The 12,800-nt window shown below is 39.4% G+C and overlaps 1 protein-coding gene across 1 annotated transcript in view; it reads left to right on the forward strand.

The window, feature by feature from the left end:
- Window positions 1-12,800, forward strand: part of smarcd2 (SWI/SNF related, matrix associated, actin dependent regulator of chromatin, subfamily d, member 2) — a 29,638-nt gene that overhangs the window by 579 nt on the left and 16,259 nt on the right. The window contains exons 2-5 of the mRNA XM_061909508.1: window positions 3,877-4,082; window positions 10,899-10,941; window positions 11,018-11,140; window positions 12,194-12,313. Coding sequence (XP_061765492.1) covers window positions 3,877-4,082; window positions 10,899-10,941; window positions 11,018-11,140; window positions 12,194-12,313 — 492 coding nt within the window. The remainder of the gene's footprint in view (window positions 1-3,876; window positions 4,083-10,898; window positions 10,942-11,017; window positions 11,141-12,193; window positions 12,314-12,800) is intronic.

Consider the following 12,800-nt stretch of genomic DNA (forward strand, 5'->3'; position numbering starts at 1 on the left):
TATACAACACTAAAATTAAATAAATACTGACTCCTAAATGTTTGTTGGAAAGTCAATTTCATATTCGCACTGTCTTTGCTTGTCAATTGAAGCCATTACAGCAGGGATGCTCAAAGTGGGGCCCGAGGGCCAAATCTGGTCCGTCGTGTCATTTCCATTGGTCCACCAAAGAGTGGCTATCAAATGCAATATACACTATATTGAAAAAAGTATTTGGCCACCCATCCAAATGACATACTTGTGTTGTAGGCACAATACCAATGTGAGAAATTTGCAAAATGCGCAAACGCATTTTGCAAATTGGTATAATGCGCAATCTTTTTGCAAATTGCTTCCAGCTATATATTTGAATAATGTGTGGTGCACATTTTGCAAATCAATAGGCGCAAATAAATGTTTTTGGTGTCAAAATAATTTATTAAATACTTATGTAAATTTATTCATTTGTAGTCGGGACAATATAACTGTGTATTGCCCTCAAATCAGTCCAACCCTAACCACTATACAGTGTTCATCCACGACTAAACTACTGACTAAACTACTACCACAACTTGGTTTACTATTTATAACATATAATAATGTAGGGTTACTGACTAAACCATTAACAAAATCTCATCTCAAATCTCGTCTTGCGATATGCAAATTGCTTGCGCACAATGGAAATGACGTATAATTTGCAAAGTGCGCGAGATTGGTGAAATGCTTACAACACTTGCCAACCTTGAGACCTCCGATTTCGGGAGGTGTGGAGTGGGGCGGAGTAGTGGTTTGTGCGGGGGCATGGTTAAGAGGGAAGGAGTAAAATTCCCCAACTCGAGTATTTCATATATATTTTATATATATATATATATATATATATATATATATATATATATATATGTGTGTGTATATGTATGGAATACTTGACTTTCAGTAAATTCTAGCTATATATATTTATTTTATTATATATGTACATAAAAGAAATAGTTGAATTTCAGACGGCACCTATCAAATACACAGTAATAAAACCACAGTTGTTCTACTAAATTTACTGTGCTTGCTGGATACTAAAAAACAACAACACTTACCTTTTACTATTTGAGTAACCTTTGTTCTGCCATTTGTGTACTGGCGAGAGTCACTTGCCGTCAGGTGCACAACACCACGTAAATCGTTGGCCAATCAAAAAAGCTACCCCATAACGCTATAGCCAACATTCACCAGGAGATGGCAACAGACAACACAGAATCACTCTATTACAGACGGCGTCGCCATGGCTGTAACTTCCTCGTTCTTCTGCTTCGTCTCCTTGTGTGTGCAGTTTTTTATTAAAATCCGTAGATGTTGTAACGTGATTGAGCAGGCAAGCTGTTTATATAACAGGAAAGCGGACGTGAAAACAGGCTGTCCCCACTCTTGTCCGCATGGAGCTGGAGGGGGCGTGGCCTCCAGCTCCGGCTGAATTTCGGGAGATTTTCGGGAGAAAATTTCTTCCGCGAGGTTTTCGGGAGAGGCACTGAGTTTCGGGAGTCTCCCGGAAAATTCGGGAGGGTTGGCAAGTATGCCAAATGATCTCAGGTGTCCTAATCTCTGTATAAAATCAAGCACTGAGATATGGAGACTTGTTTCTACAAACATTTGTGAAAGAATGGGCCGGTCTCAGGAGCTCGTCAATGTCAGAGGATGCCACCTGTGCAAAAAATTCAGTCGTGAAATTTCCTCGCTCCTAAATATTCCAAAGTCAGCTGTCTGCTTTATGATAAGAAAATGAAAGAGTTGGGGAACAACAGCAACTCAGCCACCAAGTGGTAGGCCACGTAAACTGACAGAGGGGTCAGCGGACACTGAAGCGAATAGTGCAAAGTTGTCGTCGACTTTCTGCACGTGTGGCCTTCCAATTAGCCCACGTACAGTACGCAGAGAGCTTAATGGAATGGGTTTCCATGGCTGAACAGCTGCATCTAAGCCATACATCACCAAGTCCAATGCAAAGTGTCGGATGCAGTAGTGTAAAGCACGTCGCCACTGGACTCTAGAGCAGTGGTCCCCAACCACCGGGGGCCCGATTGATACCGGTCCGCAAAATAATTTTTTATTCATTGTTATTTGAAAAAAAAAAAATACAATTTTTTTTTTATTAAATCAACATATAAAAACACAATATACACTTACAATTAGTGCACCAACCACAAAAACCTCCCTTTTTCATGACAAAAATGTCCCTTTTTCATGACAAAGGAAAAAAAAAAAAAAAAAGGACTAATATATATAGTTTATTATTTGCGCACTATTGACAAGTGATGTGCCAAAAACTTGACCACGGAAAAAATACTTTGATTCTCGAAAACTGCACTGCCGAAACTGGATGTAAACAAAACGCACGCCGTTATATGGAGCGTTGTCAGCATGTCTGCGATGTGGACATGCTTTTTATATAAATTACAGATATACCAGTGCGGACTGTTATCTACAAAATGGGCAAAAGATAAGAGGACAGTGGCAGCTTTTATAAAGAGAAAGTTCAACTAGAGCAAAAGCGCGAAGCAAGTGTGACAACGTCATGCTCGCTTAAGGGACAGAAATAGAGTCTCTGAACACAAGTACACATTATAGAAGATGCTAGATTTGTTGCTAGTTGTTTTTACTTTAAACCAAAAAAAAGTCTTTAAAAGTCTTTAAACACTTGAAAAAATCTCAACAAAGTACCGTGTAAATAAAACAGCCACAATTGAAAATATGTCAAAACGATAAAAAAAATGTAAACTAATGAATAAAAACAGATTTGTTTTAAATGTATGTGTTAATTTTTTTTAGCCTTTTTTAAAAGAAAATCCTATCACAATAGCAAATGATGCAAATTACTCGATGATGTCATTGTGACCACGCCCATAACCAGAACCCCACCACCGTAGGTAGCTTTGGAGTTTAGAGAAAACCCTGCCTGGTAGTTTTGAGTTGAAACACAGGTGGAACTCCTGAAAAGGTTCCGGCAGTGGAAAAGGGCCTATTGTAAAAAAAAGTCAGTAGATTTTAATGTAAAATATATCTTAAAATCATGAGTGGTACAATTTTTCCATTTACAGTAGTGCACTGTAAAAACAGATTATGTAGATTTTACGGCAAAAAGCTGACAGTTCAGTCCCCAGAAATGGACAGTAAAATCATTATTGGTACCATTTTTCCATTTACAGTAATTCACTGTAAAAATAGGGAAGGTAGATATTACTGGAAAAAAGTAGCAGCTCAGTCGCCAGAATTATGCAGTAAAAATAACAGTGGTACTGTTTCTCCATTCATAGGAATGCACTGTTAAATAAATGGGCGTAGATTTTACAGTAAAAAAACTGGCAGCTCACTCACCAGATTGCTTACATAAACAACAGTGGTACAGTTTTCAATTTACATTAATTTGGTGTAGTAATTACCTTAAATTTTATGGTAAATTCTGGTGACTGAGCTGCCATTTTTTTTTTAAATCGTAAGATATATAAATTTTGTTTTACAGGCTAACGAGTTGCGTTTGAATTTGAGACCCTTGCTCTATGGTCAAGCGGGGACTTTTTGACGCTCTATAAAAAAGGATACTCTTGGTCCGCGTCCTGTAATGAAAATCTAAACACTTAAAATTTTAGCACCCTCCATATGTCTAATCTGTCTGGATAAAGTTTAAAAGCGATCAGATGAAATATCTAGGAAGAACTGGTTGCAGAACAGCACCTGGGAAAATGGCAAAATCTGCAGAAAATTACTTTTATAATGGCACATTTTCACTTTGGCCCTTGGAGGCCAAATGTTTGGGCCCACTTGCCATAGAGCCTCCTCCAAAAATTATTTGGTGTTATTGAGAGTCTGCAAATGTGATTTTGTGCATGGGTTAACACCCCTTTGTTTCTCTAGCGTTCAGGGATTCCTCTGGGAAGAGTTGGCGGCCCCATGGCTTCAATGGGCGGTCAGCTCCCAGGTCCTTCTTATGGTGCTGGAGGTGGCATGCCTATGCGTTCAACCATGGGACCTCCATCCTTGGATGCGTCTCGGAAGAGGTTATTTCATCATCATCATCAACAGCAGCATCAGCAGCAGCAAGAGACGCTTGGCAGACGAGGGTAAAGAATGAGGAAGTGAGAGTGTCTGTGTGAAGAAAGGAGAAGACTGATTGATAAAGTTAGGGAGTGGTATTAGACAACTGGGCGTATCCAACCAGAGGCGGTAATTATTTAGTAATGAGGAAAAGGATCGGCACATAAATAATATCCAACAAGCAAACATATTTTAACGGTTATGATAGCTGAAGGGAGTGGAGCATGTTCCAAGGTGTTTTTGTCAAGCTCGGTCCTTTTTGGTCCCAAGTTTTCATTAGGTCTTCTGTCAACGTTTTCAGTAATAATCAATACATTTTAGTTTTAAAGATAGAAGTTTGTTGTGCAGTATTGAAAAGGTCTTTTTTTCAATCTGCTGCGCCTAAATTTTGTGTTTTTTGCTCATATTTAAGTCTATCCCAGAAGTGTCCAAAGTCTGGCCCGGGGGCCATTTGCAGCTTGCAGCTAATTTAACGGTCCGTGACACATTTTAAAGTTAATATTACAAAAGAACATTCAAAAGTGGAATAAAAGAGCAAACAGGTGTGAAAATGTTGCAATATTGACACTAATAACACAAAGCTGTAATGTAGGCTTATTCGTCGTACAAAGGTTGTTGTCGAAGTGCTGGTCGCGTTTTCAAATGCCATTATAAACTTGTTGTGCTGCAATAAGGGAATTCATTCACTACAATCAATGCAATTTGCTTTGGTTTTTGCTAAACTACCGTGGTGGTGTATTACGAAGCAAACTGAAACTTTGTTGCAATACCAGAAAACAATGAAGTGTGGTGTGAGACGAGGAAAGGCCAGTGTGTGGTTTTCTTTTAAATGTTAATAAACTTCAAACGTTATGCAAAGGTATAGTTCTAAAAATTTTATAGACAAATTATTCTATTTATAGTCACGGTGGAGAGTGGGGGGCATGAAATATGTTCTTCTTCATAGGGGGGCGTTTTAGAACATAATTGAGAAGCACTGGTAAGATGTCCCCTTCAGGTAATCATTAATATAAAGGAGCATGCGCGCTTAAAATAAACTGTGTGATTAATCTGCATTTTTACATGATTAATGCAATGTTTTTTATGAATTACCTGCTTTCATCTTTTAATTTGAGAGCCCTAGGTTTTAGCTGACATTACATGGAAATCAGTGTCTACATAAATTCTGTCACCGTAGAAACTAAAAATCAATATTGTTCTATCTTATGGATAATTGTTCTTAACAAGCTGATGTGCCTTCTTAGGTTCTGCTTTGGCCCAGAATTTGGTGGAATTGGGTTTTTCAATGTCTTGATATCCTTGAAACTATAACAAAAAGACAAGATTTTTACCTTTAAATACTGATTCAGTTAGTTTAGCAGGTTTAAAAATGTTTTGTCTCAAGCTGCTGCGCTTTTATGTATTTTTCCTTACCTCAATGTTTCAAGATAATCGATTACTAAACAATGTCTCTATCTCATCTCTCGCTATAGAAAGTAAAACATTGTTGTATTTTTGTGTTTAGAAACATTCAAAAGGTTCAAAACAATTTTCAAGCTGCTCTGTCCTCACATTATTTTCTTTAGAACAAAGTGTATTGTTTTTTGTCTTCTCTCTTGCTGTACAAACAAAACATCAATCAACGTTGCCTTTTAGCTAGTTTACTTACAGGTTAAAAAAATATATTTTGTTGAGCTGTTGTGGTCCCCTGAAATCCTTTTGGTACTCCACTGAGGATGTATTCTTTACACTTTGCAAGGTTAATATGGTTTTGCGTAGCCAAGCAATCTTCTCAAAATGCTTTGCCCACCTGTGAATATTGTCATGCCATGCATTGTTCACTAAAAGATATGCTCACAAGATGCAAAGTATGGAAAAAAACACACCAAAAGGCTACCATATACCTGTCTGAAGTCGGCCCCCCCACCTTGTCTAAATCTCCACAAAACTTGGTCCATTCATTTGTGCTGCAGAATGGTTATTGTCAAACTATTACAGTTACAGTTGTGATCAAAATTATTCAACTCCCACACAATTTTGGTGTTTTAGCAAGTTGGACATTTATTCCGTATTTTGCTTATAGTCATATCAAATAAAGATGTGTCAAATAGACAAATGCAACTTAAACTGTAACACTGTATTTTACAAAATACCAAAAAAGGACATTTTTCTTAATATCTCATTGACAAAATTATTCAACCCCCTAGTTACATGCATCTTTAGTACTTAGTAGAACCCCCCTTTGGCAGTAATTACATCCTTCAAACGTGATACATAACCGGACACAAGCTTCTTGCAACGATCTACAGGTATTTTAGCCCATTCCTCTTGGGCAAAGGCCTCCAGTTCATTCATATTCTTGGGCTTGCGTGCTGCAACTGCCTTCTTTAAGTCCCACCACAGGTTTTCTATAGGATTTAGGATTGGCGACTGAAGGCCACTCCAGAGTCTTCCAGCCCTTCTTCTGCAACCACTCTGATGTTGATTTGGAGGTATGCTTGGGATCGTTGTCCTGTTGCAAGGTCCAACGTCTCCCAAGCCTCAGCTTCGTCACTGACTTCATGACATTTGCAGTTAATATATCCTGGTAGGAAATACAATTCATAATGCCTTGAACGCGCTGGAGATTCCCGGTACCTGAGGCAGAGAAACAGCCCCAGAGCATGATTGACCCCACCCCATGCTTAGCAGTAGGCAAGGTGTTCTTCTCTTTGTAAGCTTCATTTTTTCTCCTCCAGACATAACGTTGATTCATAGGCCCAAAAAGTTCCAGTTTTGTCTCATCACTCCATAAAACAGTTTCCCAAAACCTTTGGGGTTTGTCCAGATGATTTCTGGCATACTGGAGTCTATTTTCCTTGTGCCTGGTAGTCAGAAGTGGGGTGCGCCTGGGAGTTCTGGCATGGAGGCCTTCATCTCGTAGTGCGCGCCTTATTGTCTGGGACGAAACCTGCGTTCCCCCCTCTGCAATGTCCTGTTGTAGTTCCTCAGCTGTTACCCGGGGGTTTTTCACCACTGTACGCTTCAAATACCGGACAGCATCGTCTTTCTACCACGCCCAGGTAGTGTTTCCACTGTGCCTTTAGCTTTAAACTTGCGAATTATGCTCCCAACTGTGTCTCTTGGAATGTGTAATGTCTTTGCCATTTTCTTATATCCATATCCTTTCTTATGAAAATAAATTACCTCCTCTCTTGACTTCTTTGACCACTCCCTGGACTTCACCATGTTGCAAATACACCATTGGCCATCTACAGGAAGCTGAGCTTCACAGTCTTTTTCAATCAGTTTAATTGTTGCTCGTTGTGGTTCTAATCACATCTACAGGTGTTTTCAACACCTGATTGAAAAGACCTTATTCAAATTCTGTTCTTAAGAGTTATGATCTTCAAGGGGTTGAATAATTTTGTCAATGAGATATTAACAGAAATGACACTGTTTGGTATGTTACAAAATATAATGTTGTAATTCAAGTTGCATTTGTCTATTTAATGCATCTTTATTTGATATGACTATAAACAAAATACGGAATAAATGTCCAACTTGCTAAAACACCAAAATTGTGTGGGGGTTGGATAATTTTGATAACAACTGTAGTTATTAATATTATTACTAATATTTTTACATATTCATACCCAGCCCCCCACCTCGTCAAAACCTCCTCACATGTGTCCCAATCGTTTGTTTGGATTGTAGTTTTTGCCGTGATGGTTTTTAAGTTAAGGTTTTATGGTTTTATATTGTTATTCATACACATATGAAAATCTTCCCAAACTTGTCCCATTTGTTTATGTTATGTAGATTAGTGCGGGTTTGTTACACAAAAAGCTTTGGTCTAACTATTATAGTTTTGAAGTTAATAACGTTCTGTTATTCACTTTTTTAAAGCTGGTCCCCCCCACCTTTTCCAAATCTCCCCAAACATGTTCCAATCGTTTGTGCTGCAAAATATTTTGGTCTATTATATATTTTAAAATTATTAACAAATGATGATTCATAACCAGTCCTCTTTACAAAACCTACCCAAACCAGTCCCTAAAAAAACAATAATAGTTAGACCAACACCTTTTGTAGCACAAACGATTTGGACTGGTTTGGGGAGGTTTTGAGAAGGTGTGGGTGCTGGTTATGAATCACAAAACATTAATAACTTAAAAACTGTAATAATTAGACCAACTGTTTTTGCAGCACAGACATATCACAAACAAATGAGACAGGTTTTGGATGATTTGGACAAGGTGGAGGGTAGGGGATGAAGAAGGCTGGAGAACATCACTAGTCACTAATGTATTTTAGAATAACTTAAAACCGTAGGGGCACAAAGTACATTTTTTGTAGCACAAATGATTGGGACAAGTTTGGGTAAGTTTGGGTTGTGGGGTGCAACTTGATTTTCACATAGCTGCGATGGTCGGGTTATGTTTAATAACACATGAAAGGCCTACTGAAACCCACTAGTACCGACCACGCAGTCTGATAGTTTATATATCAATGAAGAAATCTTAACATTCCAACACATGCCAATACGGCCTTTTTAGTTTACTAAATTGCAATTTTAAATTTCGTGCGAAGTATCCTGTTGAAAACGTTGCGGTATGATGACGCGTGCGCGTGACGTCACGATTTATATCGGACATTTTGTTCCAGCCCGATCCCAGCTATATGTCGTCTGCTTTAATCGCATAATTACACAGTATTCTGGACATCTGTGTTACTGAATCTTTTGCAATTTGTTCAATTAATAATGGAGATGTCAAAGAATAAAGACGTAGGTGGGAAGCGGTGTATTGCGGCTGCCTTTAGCAACACAAACACAGCCGGTGTTTCCTTGTTTACATTCCCGAAGGTGAAGCTTTACTATGGAACAGAGCGGTCAAGCGAATATGGTTCTTTACCACATGTCAACCGGCAGGTTTCGGTTAGAAAATTGTGATAATAAGTCGTCTCTTACCGTAGACATGAGCGGAGCTTGCGTTGTTCCTCGTGCACCTGTCAAAGAGGCAGCTGCGGACTCTCTTGCCTCCTCCGACCGGCCGCCCCCGAACGTTGGATGCTTCCACCGTGGAGGAGGGGGGAAAAAAGCTCAGCCCGGCCCGACCGGCTGCCTTCGCTTCGCCTCGTCAAGAAACGTGGCTTCCCTCATAGACACTGGCGGTCACCACACCCGTGGCCACACCCCTCCGACTTTCAGGTACGACTATATAATGTCACTAAAACACTAGTAACACAATAAGCAGATAAGGGATTTTCCAGAATTATCCTATTAAATGTGTCTAATAACATCTGAATTACTCCCACTGCCCTGTCTTTTTTTTTTTTATAGTCCTTCACTCTCACTATCCTCATCCACGAATCTTTCATCCTCGCTCAAATAATGGGGAAATCGTCGCTTTCTCTGTCCGAATCGCTCTCGCTGCTGGTGGCCATGATTCTAAACAATGTGAGGATGTGAGGAGCTCCACAACCCGTGACGGCGCGCGCACATCGTCTGCTACTTCCCGTACAGGAAAGGCTTTTTTATTGGCGACCAAAAGTTGTAAACTTTATCGTCGATGTTCTCTACTAAATCCTTTTAGTAAAAATAGGGCAATATCGCGAAATGATCAAGTATGACACATAGAATGGACCTGCTATCCCCGTTTAGATAAGAAAATCTCTTTTCAGTAGGCCTTTAATTACACGTTGATAACGTAAAACCATTAGACGGTTACCTAAAAACAATAACGCCACAAACAAAAAATTTTGCAGCACAAAAGAAGCACACATTTGGGATTGTTTTGGGGAGGTTTTGTCAAGGTGGTGTGTGGGTATGAATACTGAACCTTTAATAACTTAAAATACTATAATAGACAAAACAAATTGCAGCACAAATGAATGGAACTAGTTGGGGCTTCACGGTGGAAGAGGGGTTAGTGCGTCTGCCTCACAATCCGAAGGTCCTGAGTAGTCTTGGGTTCAATCCCGGGCTGGGGATCTTTCTGTGTGGAGTTTGCATGTCTTCCCTGTGAATGCGTGGGTTCCCTCCGGGTACTCCGGCTTCCTCCCACTTCCAAAGACATGCACCTGGGGATAGGTTGATTGGCAACACTAAATTGGCCCTAGTGTGTGAATGTTGTCTGTCTATCTGTGTTGGCCCTGCGGTGAGGTGGCGACCTGTCCAGGGTGTACACCGCCTTCTGCCCGATTGTAGGTGAGATAGGCACCAGCGCCCCTCGCTATCCCAAAGGGAATAAGCAGTAGAAAATGGATGGGATGGATGGATAGTTGGGACTGGATGACATCCTTAGTAATAAAATGTATTTTAGCATAACTTAAAAACCGTAATGGCACAAAGGGACATTTTTTTCATATGTAGCAATTGTGACTTCCAAGACTAGCAGTGATGCACACCCTACTTTTAAGATTGAGTTATTCCACTGCGGTGTGTTTGTCAAGTGCTAACACGGACACGAGGCTCGCGGGCGCCACAGCATCCCGTGACTTGGACACTCGGCGGGTATTTGTGACTTCTAGCTCAGTTACAACACGCTCTTAACTTCAACAAGGCTTGAGGTGAGGCCGGTCCCATGGTCTACAATGACGCTCTTTCATGGCCTGCAAAACGCCCAAAGCAACCCAGATTCTTATAAAAGCACTTGAAAGGATCCATAATGAGGTGTAACTGTGTAATTCAGTTAAGGACAACAAATGGGTGCTTGAAGCTAAAGAATGGGGCGTTATTAGAGAGATGTTCGTGTTAAAATCAAATAATTGCTCATCAAATAGTTCTTAAATCAACTTTGAATTAAACTTGTTGTCTCTGAGTTAATATTTCTGTGAGCAGTTAACGCGGACGCTCATGTGAGGTTTTTGCTGTCTTTTAGGGCAAAAAGACGCAAGATGGCCGACAAGGTTCTCCCACAGAGAGTAAGGGAGTTTCAACATACAATGAATGACTTTGTGTTAGATCAATTGTATATTAAAAAAAAAGTTTATTCTATAGATTCGAGACCTGGTCCCAGAGTCCCAGGCCTACATGGACCTCTTGGCTTTTGAGAGAAAACTGGACCAGACCATCGCCCGTAAGCGCATGGAGATACAGGAGGCTATCAAGAAGCCAATTATGGTACATGACAGCATATAACTTTGCGCTTTGCAACAATCAACATGACAACATCAGCTATGTTAATTGTTACATAGCCTTTAAAGTTACATTTTTAGCATTTGTTAAAAGAAAAAACAGAATAGATACACATTAAACACTATATTCTTACCATGTAAAATTATGATACAGATAACTTAGTCAAAAAGGAAAACAGTGACCTTAAATCACGTCCATGTGGTACACCATCAATCCATTTCATTTCTTGTGCTTGTACTCGGAAATGCCTGTAATAAATGAAAAGCACATTTCAAATTGACTTTCTTAAAATATATTTATGAATGTTTTAGTAAGGCTCCTAAATAATTTTACTGTATAATATTTGGATGCCACTAGACTATACCTATTTGTGTTTTACTGGGCTTATGGTTTAAAAAAAAACCCACTTCCAGAGTAATTTACTGTCACCTAGAATGGTAAATGGGTTATACTTGTATAGCACTTTTCTACCTTCAAGGTACTCAAATCGCTTTTACACTATTTCCACATTCATCGATTTACACACACATTCACACACTGATGGTGAGAGCTGCCATGCAAGGCACTAACTACGACCAATAAGGAGCATGGGTGAAGTGTCTTGCTCAAGGACACAACGGACGTGACTAGGTTGGTAGAAGCTGTGGATCGAACCAGGAACCCTCAGGTTGCAGGCACGACCACTCTCCCAACTCGCCACACTGTCCCCAAATGACAATAAATAATAATATAAAATTAAAATAACACCATTTTACTGTTTTGGACCAAAACTATGTATGTGTGGTACACCACAATGCCATTAAATGTATATTCCTTTTTGTGTTTTACTATTAATATCTCTGAGGACAATGTAATGTATACTTGAGTCATTTAGCTTGATGATCGAGGCAGAATATTAGGAATGTTTCTTTGCAATTCTATGCTGTTGCAAACTATACTTAAATCCCCATGTGACCCTGTCATATGTGCAGATGCAAATAAAGAGCCGTTTTGCCAGATTATCTTAAAGGTTTTGCTTATGTCTTTCCAACAAAACAGCAAAAACGCAAGCTGAGGATCTACATTTCCAACACGTACACCCCTTGCAAGCCTGAGGGCGAGGAGACTGAGAAGGTGTCCTCCTGGGAATTGAGAGTGGAAGGAAAACTTCTGGAGGAAGTAAGCAAATTATATTCAAACCTTTAAGTTTTTTAATTTTTTAAGATCTCTCCTTCTGTATTTTGTCAGACCGTGTATTAGATGCACTTATAAAATATCGTGAGGTGTTCTTTAATTGGCTTGATGTGGTTCGCACTTGCTGTACGGTCATGAAAACATGTCGATATGTATAACGGGCAGAGTTATAAGGTGTAATTTTAAATTACTGAGATGTTTACTGAGACCCCTATTCAGGTTTGCGCCACACCATGCCGATATAATTACAGGCACTGTTATAAGGTGTAATTTTGATTACCTGTTAGTAAAATGTTTACTAAAACGTCGATTCACTTTCGAGCTTACGGCAAGGCTGTGAGACTATTCTGTTTTACAGGCACTGTTATAAGGTGTAATTTTAATTAAGTGAGATGTTGCCTATTCAGGTTTGTGCTTGCAGCATGGCTGTGAGACCATGCCAATCTATTACAACTCCACAATATTACTTTCA

Source organism: Nerophis ophidion, linkage group LG08 (genome assembly GCF_033978795.1).
Source record: "Nerophis ophidion isolate RoL-2023_Sa linkage group LG08, RoL_Noph_v1.0, whole genome shotgun sequence".
Taxonomy (NCBI): domain Eukaryota; kingdom Metazoa; phylum Chordata; class Actinopteri; order Syngnathiformes; family Syngnathidae; genus Nerophis; species Nerophis ophidion.